Below are 21,834 nucleotides of genomic sequence, written 5' to 3' on the forward strand. Positions count from 1 at the left end.
ATGGACAAGTGTAATATTATTATTAAATTATTCACTCTAAATCAGCTAATTTAATTTATTAAATCAATTATTAAATCACAACCAACTATAGTTAGGTGAGACACAAAGGGAGTTGAGAAAAGAGTCGCTATAAGATAAATTTTTTGTGTGTTATACTATAGACTATAATTTGTATCTTTTTCTTATACATAATATGCATACATATCATTTTTTAAATTCTTTTATATTACACACATACACGCATTTTATCTTTTTCTTGTTTATACCCCACCGAAGAGTTTCCACCTTGAAGGGGTGGTGGGGCTTAGAGTCGCATGCAGCTTCATCCGCTCAGGGGTGCATCTGGATGCGACCAACTAAGAGAAACTCCCCAAGTCAAGGTGTAAGCGACCGTGCCGAAGACTGCGTCCCGCAGGGGGTGCTGCGTTGGCGAACGGTGCCTCCTGGTTACTCGATACTGAGCGAGATCCAGGAGTACGGTCCTCGATTCTCGCGATTCTGCTCATATCGCTCTTCCGCGGTACTCGCGGATCCTAAGTCAAGGTGTAAGCGACCGTGCCGAGGACTGCGTGGCGCAAAGGATGTTTGCGTCGTGAACGGTGCCTCCTGGGATATGGATGAGCAAGATCCAGGACTGTCCAGGAGTACATTGAGGGAAATCGCGCTTTATTACAAAGGTTTTAGGCCTCAAAAGACGCCGATACAAGGTATTGATAGTTGAACAACATGCAGACAGTAACAGTCGCAATACTTTCAAAAAAATTTTCCTTCCGGACAAAACACGTCCGAATAACACAATCGAGCTCGTCAACCGACTTTTCGTGAGGATCCTAAGTCAAGGTGTAAGCGGACCGTGCCGAGGACTGCGTGGCGCAAAGGATGTTTGCGTCGTGAACGGTGCCTCCTGGATAATGGGCGAAATTCAGGAGTATAATAGCCAAGTCCCGGTATTCGCGGCTCTGCCGGGTGATATCGCATTACCGCGGTATACTCCACCTCCACCCCCACCCTCTATTGCGACAACGACGAAGAAGAGGAAGCAGGTGCCTGCGACCCCGGTGCCAGCAAAAGCGAAGCCACCGAAGAAGAGGGATAAGGTCTCCAGGACGGCGGCGGCGCGGCGCCAGGCTTGCTCTCAACCTGGCGGCTGGCCCATCGCTCGATGACGACGGGAGGGCGGGGACTGGAACAATTTTTTCATTATTATGTTTTTCTCATTCAGAAACTACTTGCAATGCACCCTGCCCCCGTCACACTACTCGTCCGGGTATACATTTCCGATCGCAGCCGTAGGCTGATGGTAGAAAACAAAACGTATAAGGGTCTTTTACGTCTATCGTCATGAAAAAGCTATCGATCGTGTTGATATGTGACGATACGAATGTAGTTACGTATACGTTCATTCACGTAACTACATTTACGGTTTACGGTTTTTATTGTTCAATCGCAATGAGAGCAGGGGACAACGACGTGCAGCTGCCAATCTCGGCGGGTAGCGCGCGCAGATAATTATTGTCCGCGTTGAGACAGTGCAGCTTGCGTAGCAAGCCGACCGAAGACGGCAAATACTCGATAAAGTTCTTAGTGATTATAAGCTCCTCTAAGTTCGACATCTGGCCGATGTCGTTCGGCAGTGCGTTCAGTTGATTGTCGTCAATCTTGAGGGTGACGATCGTGCGCAGGTAGCACAGCGTGTGTCGGGCAGCTCGCACATTTCGTTCGAGGAGAGATTCATGATCCCGATGTCGCGCCAGGCCACGTATCTCTATCGGCAGCGCGTGTATCGCATTCATCGTGCAGTCGAAGTGGTTCAAGCGTTAGAGCTGCTCGACATTCGCCGGGACACGCCTGATGTCGTTGCCGTGAATCCACAACTCCGTGAGATTGATGAGATCTCCCACAACTTCAGGCAGCTCCGTGAAGTCATTGTTACCGATATCGAGCCTCTGCAAGTTCACTAAACGGCTCATGCTCTTAGGCAACGTTATCATGTTGTTCTCCCGCAGCTCGAGCGTCCTCAAGGCTGACAGTCGTCCAAAGTTAGCTGGCAGGCTTAACAATAGAGCCTACTCAGCCTACGTTTCGTTCTTTGCTATCAGCCTTAAGAAAGAGTCGAAGAGTAAATTTAACCGAAGGTTACAGTTAACTGACGTTGATGAAATTGGCCCTGAAAAATCGTGCGTAATCGTATTTGCATAAAATAATTCAGGTAGCAGAGTGACGTCAAATGACGTTTCTAACTGTCATAAACTTCCGTCATAAACTGCACAGTTCGCAGTTGATTGCCGACATTCTCTGGCCTTGGTTATTGCATATTCCTTAAAGTAAGTCTTTTTCTGTTTGATTATTTGGGAGGTGTACCATCACTACGATCAGTGTAGCAAAAAGATTTGCAATCTTTAAGTCTCTAGCTACAACGTTGTTATTTTTTGAAATATTATTAGACATTCTTTCTTTGGTTCGGTCTTTCAGTTTCTCTTTTTTACACTGTAGCTCATGTAGTTTAATTGTCAGTTACATGAGCTACAGTGCAAGAAGGAGGAGCTGGAAGTTAGCTCGAACAGCTGCCTGGACCATCACCTGGACACCCATCGTCGTCTACATCACCACTTAGATCGACGTGGTTTTGGCTCACGATCCCTTGGTCCACCGCCTAGTCGACGCCTAGCAAGCAGCAGCACAGCACACACAAGCGAGCAGCCGTGTACGTGTGCACGCACAAGCTGCTTACAGCATACGCGCTACGCTTGTGTGCGTAGTGCGTATGCTGTAAGCAGCTTGAATCTAGCATCTCGACCGTCTCGACTGCCGCTTGGATCACCATTTGGTTCACTGCTTAATACTTGGTCCAGTATCAGGCCTATTACTTGGTCCACTACCTAGTCTGCTACGTGTACTACTGCTTGATTCGCTGACTGGCTCAACGTCTAAATCACCTTCTGAACCACCTGTTTGATCCACCTGGATCTCCGTTTGAATCTCTGCGACTTGATCTGCTATCCAAATTGCAGCCTAATTTGCAATCTGGACTACCGTCTAGCTTGTTGGCACAGGCTATACATTGCGCAATGTATATCGTAGTATATAGGAATAGCTTAATTAAAGTTAGTACTCTTTTGAAAATAGCTTATTCTTAACGAGATGTATGGCTCCGCGCGAGAGCGGTCGATTTGTATTAGATAGGTTTGATCCTCATCCGTGTATGTCTAGGTTTAGAAATTAATGATTGAATTGAAAATTGTAAGAGTAAAGTAGTCTGAAGTGAATTGTAACCCATTTCGGGAATACTTAAACTGATACATAGTTAATTTTTGACAATATTAAAAAAATAGCTCAATAATATTTTGTATTGTCACAATTAATTAAAAAATTATTAATCACAAAATTAGTTTTACACTTTAATACTCTTTTTTGAAAATATCCATTCCTCATTCCTCACTTTAAATAAAATAAATTAGTAATTGCACATACTCGAAGTTATCTTTAAGAAAAATATGAAATTTACAATGAAACGTATAACTATATTTTTTGGTAACATTTTTTATGTAGAATATTCCTCGAAATTAATTTACATAAAAAAATAATTTCTATTTAAAATAAAGATGCAATTGTTATATTAATAAGACTTCATAGAAAGATAATACTTATTGAAACATTTCTGTGCTACTTTTTCTTATTTTTAATTTGTTCTTGAGAAGTGGCTGCAATGGCCGATTGCTTTGGATCATTTTCTGTCTTATAATTGCCTAAAACAGTGCATGGATTTAGTTGTAATTTTCAGACGAATTCTCTCTTAATCACTCGCATTTTTCATTAACTTATTGGATAAACACAAACTAAAGCCTTGTGTCCACGATGTTAGAAATTTCTCCGAGATGTCGAACGGAGAAAGAATTGATCAATCGCATTGGTCAATTGGCCAAATTGTTTAAATGTGATTGGTTAATTCTTTTTCCGTCCGAGATCACGAAGCGATTTCTAATATCGTGGACACAAGGCTTAAGACATAGTAAAGTAATTTTAATCACAATATAGTTTCATAATTATAATTTTAAATAATATATAATTATACGTAACGACTTTTTTCACGCAATAAATCATCTCATTCTAACGTGTATTATAAACATGAATCATATCTAAAAAAAAGTCATAACTTAATATATTTGTAATTGGTAAGCCAAGAGCTTTAAATAAAGTGTTATAAGAATTTCTGAGACTACTGTGTTTTAAATATCTTATGTTCACAATTCAATATTTAAGACATTATCAATGATTATCATAAAATAAAAATTTATTATACACATAAAACGTACAAAAATGTCTTAATTTTAGATTAAATAACTTTTTAATTCTTAATGGCTATACACATTAATACGTTTATATCTAATAACTTCACTTGGCACTTGAAATATATTTACTGGAACAGGCAAAACTGCTCTTTGTCATAAAGATATTTTAAACGGAAAATTTTGTATTCTAACTGTCCTCTTATCGTTTTATACATGTTAAAAAGCTGATTAATTTTAATTTTTGTTACTTGTATATCTCTAACATTAACGGTTAACAATTTGCGATATTAATATAAAGTGTTAAATAACTCTATTACAAGAGAAAAAGAAATGTTATTTGTTTACGTCAAACTTTAAAATGTTGAATGGCTAGATGTGCAAATGGCAATCAAATACTTTGAACACTTTGCTAAAATTATAAATATTTTTTTATAAATTACCAGCGTAGTCACTAGTATATTAGTCTTTTCTTATGTTTGAGGAATTCAATGAGCAAACTCACATCAAAGAGCACTGTCATCTAACGAATTATTTATATCGTTTCTATCGTCTTCATCTTCAATATCGCTTCTATCGTCTTCAATTTGCTCCTGCAATAAAACATAATATGTAAATTCTCTCATTATTAATAATGTGTAAAGTACTAATGATTTCAATATAATATTAATACAATATTGTAGGCAATATTACCTGTAGTACTTCAACAAGTGCTCTCATCTCATCCAACATTTCCTTGTAAACATGATTTTCCTCTACTAACTTTTCAATCTGTTGTACGAGCTTTTTATTTTCTTCTAAGGCATCCACAAGTGCCGTTTGTCTTTTTTCAGCCATTATTTGCCAATAGTTCTCACTAGGATTGTCTAAATCAGATAAAATACTTTGATAAAAGTTTATCCTTTTGACAAAATCCAGATTTAAAATAAATATCAAAAGAATATGAAAAGCAAAGAAAAAAAATGCTATTTTAGAGTATACCTGATGTTAAATCTTCTACTTCAATTTGTATCTTCTCTTGTGTAGTCTGGACAGCCTTATTCTTCTTAGTTACTTTTGTGCATTTTGAAGTATCTTTTTCCCCTGTATTTGTTACATCCCTAAGAAACACACCGTACTTACAATCTATACTTCTAACCCTTTTCATAATGCGTTGTCATAATAAATGCTTGTTTAAAGATAACTTACTGTTTCGTTTTTGCCTCTTTCGATTTGCAAGATCTGAGAGTCCTGTCAGCACCAACCAAAGTGTCTTTATCGGTGGCTGCTGGCTGCAGTGTGTGCAAAGGTTTCCTGTCCTTGATCTGTCGACAAGGAAAAAAAAACAAGAATTATCACCCCTCTATTTCATTCTTTCTCCTTTTGTATTCTGATTATGTAAACGGTCCTCTTTATTTGAAAAATAATATATATTTTATGTTTAAAATATGCTTAGTTCCTCTTTTCGTTTTTGCCAGTATATTCACTATTAACTTATATTCATTGGCTTTAGATTCAGTTAACGCATCACCAAAATTTCAAGCACATTTTAGGCTCTGTATGACGACGATAATTATACTAACTTTAGGAGCGACCGTGTTGACCAGTTCGTGGTGCATCGTGCTGCTTTCGAAGGAAATTCAGAGATGTATAAAATAACGTTCAACAGGACCGACCAAATCGTGGCAAACCCCGCAAACCAGGCAAACACGTTGTCTTATTCATGCACAATTCTAAAAACGATCAACCGTTGATCACCGTTGATCTCGTCTCCACCAGTCCACCATGTGATCTCCACGTCTCCGCATGTATTGATATGCGTGACCAGCTGTATGGATGTATATGTATGTATGTATACACAGCACGAAAATCGCGGAGCAAATCAAAATCCACTTCAATCAGCTTGAACGCGGAAAAACTCTTGCGCATGCGCAGCAACGGAAATCTTAAGGCGGACTTGGAACGTGACACGCCAGCGCCAACGTCAGCGTCGAGAGATGCCCGCAATTATCGTCATTTCGTCGCGCATTGCGAACCAACCCGTCGATGCGCCTACCGCCTTCGGCGCGCAATCTGTCGATTTGAAAATTGAAAATCGTAGTGCGAAGTGGAGGAGTACGTTAGACGGCATAGGTTTGACGAGTCTCTCCATGAAAAATGAGATAACTTACGAAAGAGGAGAAGGATAATATTCAAGGAAAGCGCGTTTGAAGGAAATTGATCCAATAAATTGTAAAAGTTGAGAGATTCTTTGATCGAAAAAGAATTTAATCGTTACGTTCGACAAGTATATCCATATGACTGAAGACTAGGATAATCGGCCATATTAAACACAGATCAAGGTAATTTCCATCGTTATTTTCTGTTATTTATCTGTTATCCGGAACAATAAAGCACAATAAGTCGGCCTCGATACACCCAGGACGTGCCTGGATGTATTGAGGATAACCTTGACGTCTGTGCTATCTGACAAGACAATCCGGGTCAAGCATCGTTGTGTCGTATGGTTCCGGGGTGGGACCGAAGGCACTAAGTTTCGCTCAGCCGAGAGAACAAATTCCAAAAAAAAAAAAAAAAAGCTATCTGACAAGCAACACTAGGGAAGTGTCATACGGCGATTTTCCTGAAACTTGGCATACAAGTAGTAAATGGAAAACTATATTGGACACGTATATTGTTATATCGGCCCGAGAGCCGTTTGAATGGTAGAAATCACCCTATCGATTTTGGGGGTAGGTTCGACTATTTTACGAATTATTTTTACGATTGTTGCGAAATCAGGTAACTAAGGGTTTTTGGGGTCGCTGATAATGAATCTGAAGTCCGTTTTTACGAATTCAAAATAATTCGTAAAATAGTCGAACCTACCCCCAAAATCCGATAGGATGATTTCTACCCTTCAAACGGCTTTCGGGCCGATATAACAATATACGTGTCCAATAGTTTTCCATGTACTACTTGTATGCCAAGTTTCAGGAAAATCGCCGTATGACACTTCCCTAGTGTTACTGGTGAGTATGATTTTCATTTTTATTCTTTCAACATGATCTTTCATTTGCTATTTACGAATTTGCTTTTATTAATGAGACTTATTCTTCATCAGATGTTCTATCCAGTTGAACTGCTTTCCCGTCGACGAAGGGGCAAATTAGCTCCTTGTTGGCTCGCTGCAACGGTCAGCGAGAAAATATTTAAAAGACACTATAATCCTGGTGCTATAAAGAAGATAAACACTGTAGAAACTTGGTAAATTATTTTGTTTATGTACTTTTAATATTGAATATTTATGACATTTTTTTTTTCAATTTTGACACTTTTGTTTGATTTTATATTACATCGCCAGCGAGCAAATTTTGGAAATAATGCAGTCGCGCAACAGATCAAATAGATTTAGCTTATATCTGTCATCACAATTAATGTACGGCATAACAAGAATTCATCGTTTACAAGTTTTAAATTATCAGAGTAAGTTCAATTCTATATATATTTATTAATGATATCATCTATGCCAATTTATATAATCTCATTATTTTTCAGAGGAAGTTTTTGAAATGCAACAAAAATTTGACTCTGGCGGCAGCCGTGGCGACAGAGTGTTGGAGAATAAAGAGGATGAGTATGACGCAGTTCAGGATCTTGAATTGCGTGCAATAGATGTGCCTATTTCCACTCAAAACTTTCCTAACGCTCAATTAGAAATAGACTTACACTTACTTCCGGACGAAGAGTTTGATGAAAGACTACGGACAATTGTGAGTGAAGATCTCGTACGGTTTACTGCAAGCTTATCAATAAATTTTGTATTTTTTAACTCTTATTCTCAAATGTTAAACCCTGTAATATGATATATAACATCCTTGAGTTTCCGAACTTTTGATTCTTTAATTGTAAACCTTATTTTTAAATATTGAAAATTTTTTCATTCACACACAGATGAAAGATGCAGCATGTTGTGATTTTGGTGCTTTAAATGACGAGGAGTTGGACTTTATGCTTAAACATGATTTCAATCTCGCACTGTAAGTTTCCGATTTTTATATTTTTTTTGTAGCGTGTTTTTAATTGTAATTTAACAAAAGTTCACAAAATGACAATAGTTTATGCAATCATTTGATTTTTTTTCGTTTTTATATCATTAGCTCAAAATAAATTCATGACTTTTTTAACAAAGAATAATATATTTTACTATTAATGGTTTTAGTGACCAGATGCATGAACTACAGACAGCAGAGGAAAGATCAGCATTCTCAAAGAAGACAGCTGATGATGTAACAATAGAAGGTAAGTGGATCAATGGGGTATTTTTTAAATATAATACATAGACTATTATATTATGTTTAAATTAAATTAATTAATAAAATCATTTAATGAATAGAGATCCAAGAAAAACAGTTATCTCAGGAAACCCGTGGTCCAGTACTTGTGGATATATCGGAAAGAAAGAAATCCAAAGAGGGACTGTTATTAACTCCACAAAAACGACAGCCACATCAAATGCAGGTGGAAACGCCTACGAAGAGAAGACGTGTAAGTTTGTCTATAACTGATAATGATTATCGTTTGGACATAATGTGAATATTTTAACTTCATAAAGTAGAAGACAAATGAGAATACATAGGCCGATATTCATAGTTTTTCATAGGGCAAAGAATTGTACATAAAAAATCACTTAATTATTCGGACAAGCAAGATCTGACCAGTCCTGGCCGATTACGGCGTTTTTCCCTTTGTTCATAATTTGTTTTTATATTTGAGACAGTCTTAAGTACAATTTTAAAGTCAATCTGAGAACCCTATTAGCATCTTAAGACATTACTTAAGATTGTTTTGATATAAGAACGGACTATGAATACGAGCCATAATGACCAAAAAGTTTTGAAAAAATTAAAATTTATTTTCTTCTTTTTTTTCTTTAGAAAAATTATTTTTTGCTTTTTATTTATATTTAATTTATATTTTATTTTTACTTCTAATTCTTTCTATATATTACTTCTCAGTTATACTTTGACACTGCATCGGCGACTGATGTACCCCCTGTAGAAGATGTGGCAGTACCTCCTGCACCTGTAGAAGATGTGGCAGTACCTCCTGTACCTGTAGAAGATGTGGCAGTACCTCCTGCACCTGTAGAAGATGTGGTAGTACCGACTGAATTGCCTAGAGAAGAAACGAGAATGTTAGTTCTTCCACAGCAAGAGGAAACTAACATGGAATTGGAATCATTAGATTCAAGCTACTTTGTGATCCGCAGTCGTTCGAAGAAAAGCAAAATTATTGATAAAAAAACAGAGTTAAGTGACAGTCAGCTTAAGAAATGGCGTCAGAATGTAAAAATTCATTGCGAGGTGGGTTCCTACATTATATAAGCTTACAAAAGATGTATATAAACTTACAAAGAAGTTCAAAAAGCGAGATTAATTTCAAACAAGTCTTAAAGGTTCTGACTAAATTTTTTGATTATCTTCAGAAATTGGATAAACCATTAACAAAAAAATTATCGCTGACACCGGCGATAAATCTTTTCAACCAACCTTCGGACTCACCTAGGCGATGGAACAAAAGTTTACGCAGTCGCTTTGCTTCTCGCATCACTGGGCCATTCAAGAGTGTAAATGAAGATGTTGCACTTGCTGAATTTACGCAATGTAGGTATATATTTAGACATTTATTAAATATTCACATTGATGCATATATAACTGTGAATAAATTTATATTTATAGTTTTTGAACAAATGCGTGTAGAAGAGACAGTTAGCAAGCTAGATCTTCCTACAGAAGAAGTGAGTACATTCCAAAAGACGGAAATGGCAATTGCTGCCGAACCCGGAGACAGTGTTGCAAACGTCTTAACAATGACAAATATAATTCCCGAAACTATGGACGTATCAATGGTACCATTACCGAAAGAGGTACCGGAAGCGATTGTCTTAGAAGAAGGCACTAGGTAAGTCTATTTTATCATGAAGAACTTATGATATTTACATTCAAGAAGTTATTTAACTAAAAATTTAATTATTAAGGATTATTCAGTTTTATACTCAGTCTTTCAACTGTTGCGATATTTCCTCAATTTCTCAATATCATTAAATGATATTATTTCAGCATCGTTGAACAGGGGCCGGATCAGGAAAGAATGAATATAAGTAATGATGAATGCTTTGAAGATATAGACATTTTATTAGAAAGACAGCGACAGTCTCCGAAAACGGCGAAACAAATTCCAGTACCTTCTACCAGGTATTTTGAATTTTTCTTTTATTGTTAAGTAAAGAGTTGGACATATAACAATATTCTAAGTGTATATTTAAGTTTCTATAAACGAATGTTGACAAAACATAGGATTCATTAATCGAAAGCTTGAGGAAAAAACAACACTTTTATTGCTTTGTTGTAACCTAACAATTTTGCATAGTTCTTTCCTACGAAACTTAGCATGTTTTGTTATATCAAGTCTACCATTTATCAAAGAATTATTTGATGTATGATAAAAATATTGTTTTTACAGCAGTTCAAGCGGATACTCGCAACCTGCACTGACAAGCCAAGAGATTTTGGTTCTATTAGAAGTTTTCTGGCGTGACAAGGATACTGTCAAATTCAGTGAACTTATTCCACCGGAAACGTACACGAGAGAGGATGCTGCTACTGCTTTTGAAATACTTCTTGGTAAGTGTTACTACATTCGCAAAAAAGGGTAAATTTTACCTTACTTTTTCTTTAATTCTAATCAACCTAATATTATACGACTCGTTTTTCACCTGTGTGAAGTTAGCTTCCTAACATTTAAAAAATAATAATTTGCACATGTATGCACAATTCAAATTTTTGTTTGGACACTAATTCAAACGGTATTAACAAAAGAATTTGAATGAGAGCAATCTTACATTAGCTTAGCCCTTCACTTACGAGAAAATTGAATTGAAATAGTCTTTAACTTTTGTTTGCACATTCACATACAATTCGATTCAATTGAAATGTATGTGAATATGCAAACGATGAGTCATCGAATGCTATAGAAAGTTTTTTTTTTTTAATGTTAAGGGATCAACTTCACATAGGTTCGTTACCCATTTTTCTAATGTATTATTCTCGTTCACAGACTTATATGCACAAGATAAACTCATTTTGCAACAGACTGACTATTCTAAACCTTTATGGATTTCCAAATACCGGGATTAATTTATTATACATATATATATATGTTAAGAATGTTCGTTTATAATTTACATTAATGCTATAACTTTGCATCGAAAAACAATTATTGTTATTATATTATTATGTTATTTATGTTATGTCGGATCATCGTTCTTTCACCAATATTAACATTGAAATTAACGAAAAGTAAAATGGGATAAGTTAAGGGAAAACATAGAATAAATTAAACTAACGAGTTTTAATATTATTTATTATTATAAAAAAGGAATTTATACCTTTTTTTTTTTTTTCTAATAAGAGAATTATCTTGACATGAATGCAAGCTTATGATAATTATTGATTGTTTAGTTGACATGTATTTCGTTCAGAATGCCGCTGTATTGTTTTTATACCGCATCTCTTTTTGAATCCGTTCTCGATAGCACGATCTCGGCATTGGCTGACGAGCGCATTATCGTTATTTGTTTCTGTACGGTATTACGTTATCATTTATGATCGCGAGAGCTCGACGTGATTCCACGATTCGCGGGATCCTCCATGAATGACGGTGAGAAACGATGATAAGACAAAATCGAATGGCTCGCGAATTAGTGCAATGTAAGCGATTATTGAATTTTTGGAAATGAAACTTTATATGAGCTCAATATCCGCGCCGTCCTCTTTTCCATAGTTTATACGAGGTTTGTCTATATATAATGGGTTAATGGAAACGACGCCTTCCGACTTTCGCATCGCGCTTAATCGGCTGACAATAAATCACAAGCAATGCGCACTTATTTTTAAATTTTTCGCCATTATCGTATATGTTTTGTATTAGAAGATCATACGATCGGTCGACTTTTGCATTATTATATAATCGTAAATCAATAGGATTGCGCGCCATACTGTAATTATTGCTGCAATTAAATACAGACGATAAATTTGTAGGAATGCGAAACAAACGTTGCGTTAACGACAGATTTAGTTGCGTCGAAATATCCCGGGCGGTTTAATGCTCCAGCGTTACGACAATGTTGCAATGCAATAACTAATTGGAGAATTGGGGGTAACTCGACGGGAGATATCATAAAACATATGTTAGATTATTATAAATTATTTATATATTTTTTATAAGTACTGCAAATTATTATTATTTAATAGTTTTAATGCGTTATGTTAAAACTCTAACGTTTTAATGAAATGGATAAATGGATAAATAAGTTTTTACTTACAAATATATATATATTTATATACTATTTGTTCTTTTATCCGTTTTACAAATCGTTATTTTTGCTAGAAAAATTACGATATTTTAATAAGAATCAAAAAGATGAGATGTTTCGTTCTATATATGTTCAAAAGATTATAAATATTTGTATAGGTATTTATTTACGTAAGAATTGAAGTCAGCAATCCTACTGCAAATTATTATTATTTAATATACTTTATGTTAAAACTTTTAACGTTAATGAAAATGGATAAAGATTTAATACACGATATGTGTTATATGATATATCATAAGTTCATACTTGCAAATATGTATTTGCATATTATGTGTTCTTTTCGCTTACTTTGAGCGCTGTGAAAATTAAAATAATATAATAAATTACATTTTGCATTTAATTATATTTTGTAGCTTTATTTATTTATCTTGTAACTTTTATGTAACCTGGTTCTGTTCGCAGTAATGATTTAATTTAATAATCAGATACCAAGAAATTAACCGGTTGAAGAGACATTGTGAAAATCGCATTGAAGGATTATTTTATGAATCAGAGAGCATATAGAGTTTGAGTTGATAGGTATAAGAATGTTAAAAATATTGGCAATTTGAGGGATTAATGCCCGATTTCACCAACGTCGTTTAACTTGAACCTTAAAGTTCAATTCACTCTTTGTCTTCAAGAGTGAATTAAACTAAGGTTTAAATTAAACGACTTTGGTGAAATCGGGCATAAATAATTGAATGGAATAAAATTGATTTTTAACAGTTGAATATCTGTCTTGATAGCTCTTAAGAATATGGATATAGTTTAGAGTGTATTATTTACGAATCAGTATTTACGCTGTTATCCCTTATAGAAATTTAATACTGTAAGTGATTTTTTGGCTAGTGATTAATTATTTAAAAGCACTATTAAAAATACTATTAACAGTGCTTTTAATAGTGCTTTTAAGTGATTAATTACTAGCCAAAAAATCACTTACAGTATTAAATTTCTATAAGGGATATATATAAAGAAAATACTCGCGACCGAGTATATACAATAGATATAAAGGAAATAGCTGCCTGATATATTCTCCTTTTTCTATCTAACTAGACTCCGGAAAATTACGTGGAGTATGATGACGTACATGACTCCGTGTAATTGCGGATGATGAGAAACTGAAAGATCTTGGATTCGTTTCTGGCATATTCATCCTGCATATTCCTCGTTTTAAGAAGAAGTTTTCGCCGATGAAAGGGAAGAGAGTGTTTAAAGACTAAAAAGAAGTATCATTATATACATATGCATATATATATATATATTGTTATATTTAATCTCCATTCAAAACAGAGGAAGAGATCCCGCCACTGTTTGTAGAGAAGATGCCGGGACCAATCAGCCATTACTCCGGTCGCGCTCTCTTTTGCACCTTTATTTCAGACATGACAGTTTGGATACGTGCAGTTCAGGGTGGTTCAGGTTAGGTTCAGGTTCAGGGTGAAGGGGGTGAAGCGTTTTTGCACAACGCGCCGTGTGGCATTGTTTGTTTATTTGCTCCGAATAACTGAATTTAATAACTGAAATAAACAAATCGCGTTAAAATGGCGGAGGAAGTGCTGAGGGAGTTGGAAGCCGCGGCGCAAATCGTTCTGGTGAGTACCGTCCCGAATTCTCTTTCGTCACGCAAAATAGATTGTCACGAAGCTGCGCGAAACCCAAGCATGATCGGTATACGGCGAAAACAATTCGGATACCGCTCGCGGATTCCTGTGAGACTTACCGCGCGTTAGCGCGCGTAGAGCCAAAAAGTTTATCTGCCAGGAAACGTCGCGTTTTTTATCGAGTCCGCGAACTCTTTTGCATTCGTAGAATCCCGTTTTGGGGTTAAGATCCGCGTCACGACCTATTTAAGGTATTTCTTGAGATTCGGCGAAGTCCTGCGGACATTCGCGCGCGCGCACGCATGGATCTCGCGAAAAATTGTGATTTGAGGAATTCTTTAATGCGGGACAGGCGATTCCCACGAACGCACGTGCCGTACGAGGCAAAACAAAACAAAACTGTCTCGAGTGTATTGCAATACTCCGTGTGTTATGTAATTTCTTGTGTTTACTGCTTCAAGGAAGCGTGCTTCGTTCCACGATAGAGAAACTTGTCAACCGAAGCGACTCAAGCGACTGTGTGATTCCCAGAAGGCAAAATGTTGGCAAGTTTGCCAGCAGATTTCGAGTGGAATATTGCTGCAGATTATCAACTGCGTTCTCACATTAAATTCACGCTCTGTTATCGATATTGTCGGCAGAATGCCAGCAGAGCTTAACGTAGACATACTTCTTCTCCTTAAGATTGGCACTCAATTCCCCAACCAAGCTCGCTACAGCCACTGATAACCCTTTTTCGTATAGAACTTGAATACAAATGTTGGATGTTGCTACACTGATGAGTGGGTTTTACTCTGTGGTGGTATATTTTATACCCCAGCCTTACAAGTCTATGTAATACACTTACAGAGTAAAACTTTTTTACTGTTACTGAAGTGTATTTTACACTCCATGCAAATAATCTAGGGTTAATAGTCAGTTTGATTTCTGCTTATTTAAGCATCCTTAGGTCTCCATTGACGAAAAAAATCGCTGATTTTACATGAATACAGATATAGAAATATTAAACTTCAGATTTGCCAGACACAAAGAAAATATCCTGTTTATATGTTCTGAGTTGTTTCTACATGTTTGAAAACGTAGAACGTTGATAAGTGATTTTGTATTCGCGTTGCTTTCAGGCGCCACCTAATTTGATCTCATCGGAGCAGCGTCAATCTGCGGAAGCTGTGTTCCTAAATTTCCGTAAAACGAAGTCACCGTATCAACTGTGTCAACAAATTTTAGAATTGAGCTCTGTGGACTACATATTGTTTGAAACGGCCGGTTTGATAAAGACAGCTCTGATACAAGAGTGGACCACTCTGGAAAAATCTGACGTCTCTTCATTAAGACAATATTTGTTGCACTATGTTATAAGCAAACCTACGTTAGCGCCATATGTCAGGACGAGGATACTTCAAGTTTTTGCAATAATAGTTAAGAGAGGTAGCGTGGATGACTTTGGGATAGAGAGAAGTCGAATAATGAGTGAAATAGAAAATTTAATTAAGAGTGGGAACTTACCAAATGTAAGTATACATTGATATAGGTATATTGACTTTTCGTATGGCACGCAAAGGAGAAAAGAAAGAGGAAAGAAAGACTATTTCTTTATTTGCAGCAAATTTTGGGATGCAATATTTTATCTGCGATATTGCAAGAATACGCAACGACTGCTAAATCATCCGATATCGGTCTGACATGGGAAGTACATTTTAAGGCGAAGAAGCATTTTGAGCTAAGCGATATGAAAAGAATTTTCAAGTTTTGTATCGAGGTATTTGGTGAATTGATCAAGAAGGATTTTGACGAATCGACGTTGCCCCTCGTGAAGTCCTTGCTTTCCATGGTGGAGAGCATACTCGTTTGGCCATTTATTGAAGTAAATTATATCCTTTTTTATAATTGCATTTGGGATCAATGTATATTGATGCAAAAATATATATTAATTGAAAGATAAACTAAAGAGATAAAGAAAGAAATTGGACATTGCAGCTTGTATTCAATTCATATTTCACATTTAGTATTAAATGTATCAATAATGATGTATTAACTTGAATACTACATGTGGGAAATGATTATGAAGATAGATATGGATATAAATATATAACAGAGATTCATATTTAGTATTCACATTTGGTATTAAGCAGGGCATAATTGATATATTCCTTTGAATATTAAATGTGGATAATTATGGAGATAGATATGGATATACAGGATCTAACAGAGATAGATATTTATATAGAGCTATATCACAGTTGGTTATATATACCTTAACTCCAGTGCACTACCTAAAAAATTACTACTTAAGAGCATGTGTGAGGTTTATGAATCCGGGAATAATCCACCATTGAGGTTGAACGTACAGTGGCAAGACGTAATACTAGATGCAGCAGTATTAGATTTATTTTTTACACTGTATTGGAAAGTACGTAGCAATCCGCAGCTAGCACACCATGCTATGAACTGTCTGATACAACTAGCGAGCTTACATGGTAGAATCCTGGGTGTGGAAGAAGTAAAAGTGCAATACTTGACAAATTACATGCAGAGATTCTTGAAGCTTGTGTTAAGTATTGAGATTGGCGATCAAGAGGCGAATGGAATTACCAACATTATAAGAAAGATTAATTATTTCTTTCAAAGCTCATTGAAGAGTCTTCCTGAGGACTTGTACAAGCCATTTTTGGAACAATTGACAAGATTAACATGCTTATTTATAGAATGTGCTGCACAAGAAGAATCGGTAATTATTGCATCTATTTCAGTAAAATTTGCGTTTAAATTTTGGTTCAGAAGTTCATTTTCAAATTTGATTCTAAAATATTTAGCATAAAAGTGTCCGTCATTTATGAAATTACAACCCGTCAATATTAATGTGGATATTAGAACAAAAAAACTTAATGTTTTGTCATCTTTACAGATACGCGCTGATGATTGCTTATATATGGAAGCTATGGAACATATGTTCGAAGTATGGTCGTGTATGTTGTATTCAGCGTTTGAATTTCCATCAGACTTTTGTAAGCAGAGCTCTATTCAGATATTTAACACGTATCTTCGATGTCACTTATCATCTCCGGAAGGTGTGAGAAATGCCGGTGGGAAAAGTCTCAGCGAGGAAGTAGCAGATGTGGAGGACGATGACAAAGTTAAATTTAAGGAGCAATTACAAATAGTTGGTAAATAGAAGTACAGTCGATCCTTTCAAAATGTATTTTATTACGCGGATCGATAATAATAACAAACGTTTGTTATAAACTCTAGGAAACTTTGGTAGACAAGTACCAGATCATTCTTTACCTCTATTAGCGCAATTACTCGAAGATCGAATACATAAATTACGCGATAATCTGAACAATATGGTCGGACAAAATGAATCGTCGTCTCGACCTGCCTCTATGGACGAGTTATACGAGGATTTGCATTGGCTCATTTTAATAACGGGACACGTTCTTTGCATGGAATCGGAGGGTGAAACCGCATTAGTACCTTTGGAAATTACGCGATGCAGCATGAAACAGGTTTGTAAAAATTTACTGCAACTTTTACATTTTCGTAAACCAAGTACTAAATCTCTTTTGTACGTGTGCTTTTAGTCGCGAGAGGGAAATGTTGATGTAAACCGGACATTGGAGTTTTTAGTGTCTTCGCAAAATGTTCAGTCGGATATAAGCAGCCCCACGGACTCGATCGATCGAGTTATTCGATTGATCACAGGCGTTTTCCGCTTGTGCACCATTGAAAAGACTGCTATATCGATACACTTGGAGAATATACTTAGTCCCGAATTGAGCAGCACAATAATATGGTTTTTACACAGATGGTCGGAGATCTATCTTTTGCCAACCGAGACCTATTATTCCGAGTTGAGCACCACGCTTTTACATGCTTTTGGCGAGGATAGTCCCGGCGCATTATGGTCAATGAATTTTCTTCTGGACAAAATAATTTGCAACATCAACGCTTTTAAAAGCGAGCCGGCGCTAGTAGACGAAACTATAAAATTATTAATATCTCTTGTTAATTCGCGAACGAGGTAAATATAATTTGTACACAAAATTTGTCTGCAGTCATATTAATAATTTGTTTAGGGACAACGGTATTTTTTCCGTACAAATTAATGATTATCAAATTAAGTTTTGAATAGAACTTGACTAGAATGGAAAATCTTCCAGATAGAATCCACGGATTATGGATTTCGCTAAGATTTTTACTGGATGATATTTTATGAAAAAGATATGGGGCATTTGTTTTCTGGTAGGTGATTATATATATCCGCTTAAATTCTCAAATTTTAATACTCTTAAAATTTATTTATGATTAACTTAAAAAGAAAACTGATAATTTTATCTGTATAGATAAAATTCAACTTTATGAAAGCTTTTCAATATTTAATGTATGATCGCGTCGTGAATTGGAGTTTTACTTGTGGCGATGGAAAAGCACTTCCCTTTAATCAATGACATATTAGTCTCGTGAAGTTTAGTACAAATTTTATGAATACTTTGTATTTTATGTATCGCGTATTTAAAAAGGAATTTAATGTGTTATATCTGAGAATATATATACTTTCATATTAACCTGTTTGGACATCGAAGATTTTCTTTAATAGATTACTTATTCTGTGCCTTCCAGCTTTGAAAGGGGTTATCATAATCTATTATCTCGCTCTTCACCCACATCTAAAGGCTCAGTCACAATGAGAGAAATAAGGAATAAGATAAAGGAATTAGGAATAAGGCATGTTGCATCTCACTTTAATATACGTGTACTGAAGTGAGATGCGACATTCCCTTATTCCTTATTCCTTTATCTTATTCCTTATTCCTCTCATTGTGACTGAGCCCTAAATCTTTCTATGATTTTCTAATCTTTGTCTTTATTTTCAAAATCATTTATTTTGCTTTCAACGTCCCACTCTATTTTGATTTGATAAACAATTCAGAAAAGTAAATATGCGTGCCCTAGACAAATTATCGTGTATTTTAATGAATATATTACGTTTACGATTGCTTTAACAAAGTAAATGTCTTTTGCTCTTTTGTAATTCTTATTCCTTTGTGATTTAATTATATTCGCATAAAGTACTATGTACTACATGCTACAGCTTGCATAAAAGAATATAAAAGCATTTGTTGCATATATTACAAGATTTAACGCGTTAAAGTAATCGTGATAACATTTTCATTGAAATGATTTAAGATCTAAGTATATTAATTTTTCAGAGCCTCCTGCTTGTCGAAGTCTGAGCAATTCACTTATATCATTGAATTGGCTATGAAAGAGCAGTACGACTTCCCGCAGATTATCAAGAGAGGTTTAATGTGCGCGGTGGTTCATGCTGGTAGCGTGGTACAAAATACTGAACGATCCTATTGGTCACGAACGCTAGAATGCTTACAGAATAGATACACGCAATTAACTTCTAGTGAAAATTTCATGTCGTCTTACCATGAAGAACGATTTAAAGTTCAAATCATAGATATACTAGAATCCTGTATAGGTAATGCATTAAATATTTATTTAAACCTTTGTGATCAACGATGCGCGTGTATTTTGTCCGACTTAAAATAAAACTTCACGTGCATAATCGTCATTTTATTTAAATAGGTGTGGTGCAAGGTGCTGAGAGTCCGATAGTAACGCCCGTGTATCAACATACTTTTCCTATATTAGCCGGACTTCCAAAAATATTATCCTTGTATCATAATTATCAAGATATAGTGCAGCTGATATTAGAGCTATTCAGCGAATATACAAAAATTTTATTCTTTTTATCGGAGGTAAGTATCATTATTATTTATATAGAGCTATCGCAGTTAATGCCTGGCATTTTGATGGTAATCTTAATTTCAACGTATTATTTTATTGAATAGGTTGATTGTATACGTGTCTATCGAACTTGTGTGCAAGCGATGGAAACGTATGCTCGCTGCAATAGTCATCGGCTTACTGTAGACTCGACCGCGGAGGAGGACAGTTTTCAGGATATTCTGTTACTCATGCGATTATTAACTAATTTATTAATTAAAGACCTATTTAATTTAAACCACGAGGTAAGCCAGCCATTCAGCCAAGGTGCGTCTGCACAACCGGTCACCGAGCTTATTCCATCTACCGATGTTTTCTTGTACGGCTTAAATATAATCATGCCTATGATGACAATGGATTTGTTAAAATTTCCGTCGCTTTGTTTACAGTAAGTAATTATATTTTACTAATACAACATAAACAGAAAAGAGATATTTACTTTCAACAATATATTAAAATAAATTATATTGAAATTAATTACAGTAAAATAAGTTATGTATATAATTTGAGAATTTAAAATTTTTGTTGATGTTAAATATATTTGAAGAAATTTTTGAATTAGTTCACATTTATTATAACATTTTTATCATGACTATGTATGCATATATTTAAATATTTGCTATTTTACAGGTATTTCAAGATGATAGCATTTGTATGTGATCTATGTCCTGAGAAAGTTTGCGAGCTACCTGTTAAATTGCTGCAGCAGCTTTTAGCGTCAGTAGAATTAGGTTTATATTCATTTGGCAATGAAGTAGCTAGCCTTTGCTGTGATACAATCCAAGCCTTGACCAAGCACATTCACAAAGAAGTTACGCAAGGACGGCGGCGCAAAGACATAATGGCACCCTTTTTGAACGTAAGTTTTTACAAGCGATTGCTTATGAGCATATAAACGTGCCTTTTAGGATACAGCAAATTTTGAAATATTGAATTTTTTCTTTCAGTTGCTGATAAGTCTCATTCTGTCACATCAAATGGATTCAGATCTGATCTCGAACGCCAGTACGCCTCTTTACCATCTCATATATTGCTATCAAGAACAATATCAGCAACTTGTACAGAATATTGTATCCAGTCAAACGGATCCACAAGTAGCACAAAGATTAGCGAATGCGTTTACCGAGCTAACGACGGATATAGACTTCAGTATGGACTTGAATAACCGTCCTCAGAGATTGAAGTTCAAAAGTAATTTCGATAAATTTGTCGTGAACGTACAAGGATTCTTAATGGTTAAGTAAAATAGAAATTAAAATGTAAATAAACAAAAATAAAAGATTTATTTAAACAATACACGCGTGGATTTAGATATCGTTAGATCTCGTTTAAATCTATTGTTATCGTTTAGATTTTGAGAAGTAAAAAGGGGACTTAAGCATATAAGCTTTTTATTGACCGATTTATTACACGTTACCACTTACAGTGAGCCTAGCGAAATATTCGAGTAACCATAATATAATATTTATAATAAATACTAGTTACAGCATCGATGCACGTTTCCGATAGCAAACGGTCAAACGAAAACGTTTCGTAACGGATGTCCAGTTACCTTACAAACAAACACACGAGAACTTATATACTTGGTACAGATCGTCGTTAGCCTCCCCGTGGATCGCCTCAATGATCCTCAATGTTTCACAAAGGAATGCTTATTAAAGTAACATTAAATTTATTTATATATTTATATAATTTATATTTTGTATTATGTATATATGTATATGTATATATATATATATATATATATATATATATATATATATATATATAT

The 21,834-nt window shown here is 35.4% G+C and overlaps 5 protein-coding genes across 6 annotated transcripts; 3 read left to right on the top strand and 2 right to left on the bottom strand.

Moving 5' to 3' along the window:
- The first annotated feature begins 248 nt into the window (after positions 1 to 248).
- On the top strand, positions 249 to 1,203 carry LOC112462704. Its single transcript, XM_025028624.1, has 2 exons — positions 249 to 563; positions 862 to 1,203. The coding sequence occupies exons 1-2, from the start codon at positions 347 to 349 to the stop codon at positions 1,164 to 1,166; spliced, it is 522 nt and encodes a 173-aa protein (XP_024884392.1). The 5' UTR covers positions 249 to 346; the 3' UTR covers positions 1,167 to 1,203.
- Positions 1,204 to 1,817: 614 nt separating this feature from the next.
- LOC112462724 (protein lap1-like) lies at positions 1,818 to 3,277 on the bottom strand. Its single transcript, XM_025028657.1, has 3 exons — positions 3,274 to 3,277; positions 2,937 to 3,054; positions 1,818 to 2,052 (listed from the first exon to the last, which is right to left on the bottom strand). Exons 1-3 carry the CDS (start codon positions 3,275 to 3,277, stop codon positions 1,818 to 1,820), a joined length of 357 nt encoding a protein of 118 aa, XP_024884425.1.
- Positions 3,278 to 4,310: 1,033 nt separating this feature from the next.
- On the bottom strand, positions 4,311 to 6,081 carry LOC112462690 (geminin-like). 2 transcript variants are annotated; one of them, XM_025028616.1, is made up of 6 exons: positions 5,849 to 6,081; positions 5,475 to 5,590; positions 5,268 to 5,386; positions 4,980 to 5,152; positions 4,792 to 4,879; positions 4,311 to 4,698 (listed from the first exon to the last, which is right to left on the bottom strand). In XM_025028616.1, the coding sequence occupies exons 1-5, from the start codon at positions 5,882 to 5,884 to the stop codon at positions 4,793 to 4,795; spliced, it is 531 nt and encodes a 176-aa protein (XP_024884384.1). In that variant the 5' UTR covers positions 5,885 to 6,081; the 3' UTR covers positions 4,311 to 4,698; position 4,792. The 2 variants fall into 2 exon arrangements, with proteins under 2 accessions (XP_024884384.1, XP_024884377.1); XM_025028609.1 differs by lacking the exon at positions 4,311 to 4,698 and having other exon boundaries at positions 4,710 to 4,879.
- A 333-nt stretch (positions 6,082 to 6,414) lies between these two features.
- Positions 6,415 to 11,443, top strand: LOC112462731. The gene is made up of 13 exons (XM_025028670.1): positions 6,415 to 6,607; positions 7,369 to 7,511; positions 7,609 to 7,730; positions 7,803 to 8,017; positions 8,199 to 8,284; positions 8,467 to 8,546; positions 8,641 to 8,792; positions 9,263 to 9,610; positions 9,733 to 9,910; positions 9,986 to 10,208; positions 10,367 to 10,501; positions 10,770 to 10,930; positions 11,364 to 11,443. Exons 2-13 carry the CDS (start codon positions 7,369 to 7,371, stop codon positions 11,441 to 11,443), a joined length of 1,923 nt encoding a protein of 640 aa, XP_024884438.1. The 5' UTR covers positions 6,415 to 6,607.
- Positions 11,444 to 14,177: 2,734 nt separating this feature from the next.
- Positions 14,178 to 21,359, top strand: LOC112462712 (exportin-4-like). Its single transcript, XM_025028636.1, has 12 exons — positions 14,178 to 14,258; positions 15,389 to 15,778; positions 15,871 to 16,138; positions 16,538 to 16,995; positions 17,173 to 17,431; positions 17,517 to 17,773; positions 17,849 to 18,288; positions 19,478 to 19,755; positions 19,863 to 20,035; positions 20,129 to 20,451; positions 20,694 to 20,922; positions 21,011 to 21,359. The coding sequence occupies exons 1-12, from the start codon at positions 14,208 to 14,210 to the stop codon at positions 21,305 to 21,307; spliced, it is 3,423 nt and encodes a 1,140-aa protein (XP_024884404.1). The 5' UTR covers positions 14,178 to 14,207; the 3' UTR covers positions 21,308 to 21,359.
- The last annotated feature ends 475 nt before the right edge of the window (positions 21,360 to 21,834 follow it).

Source organism: Temnothorax curvispinosus, unplaced genomic scaffold, assembly GCF_003070985.1.
Source record: "Temnothorax curvispinosus isolate PA1 unplaced genomic scaffold, ASM307098v1 QBEX01001334.1, whole genome shotgun sequence".
Lineage (NCBI taxonomy): Eukaryota > Metazoa > Arthropoda > Insecta > Hymenoptera > Formicidae > Temnothorax > Temnothorax curvispinosus.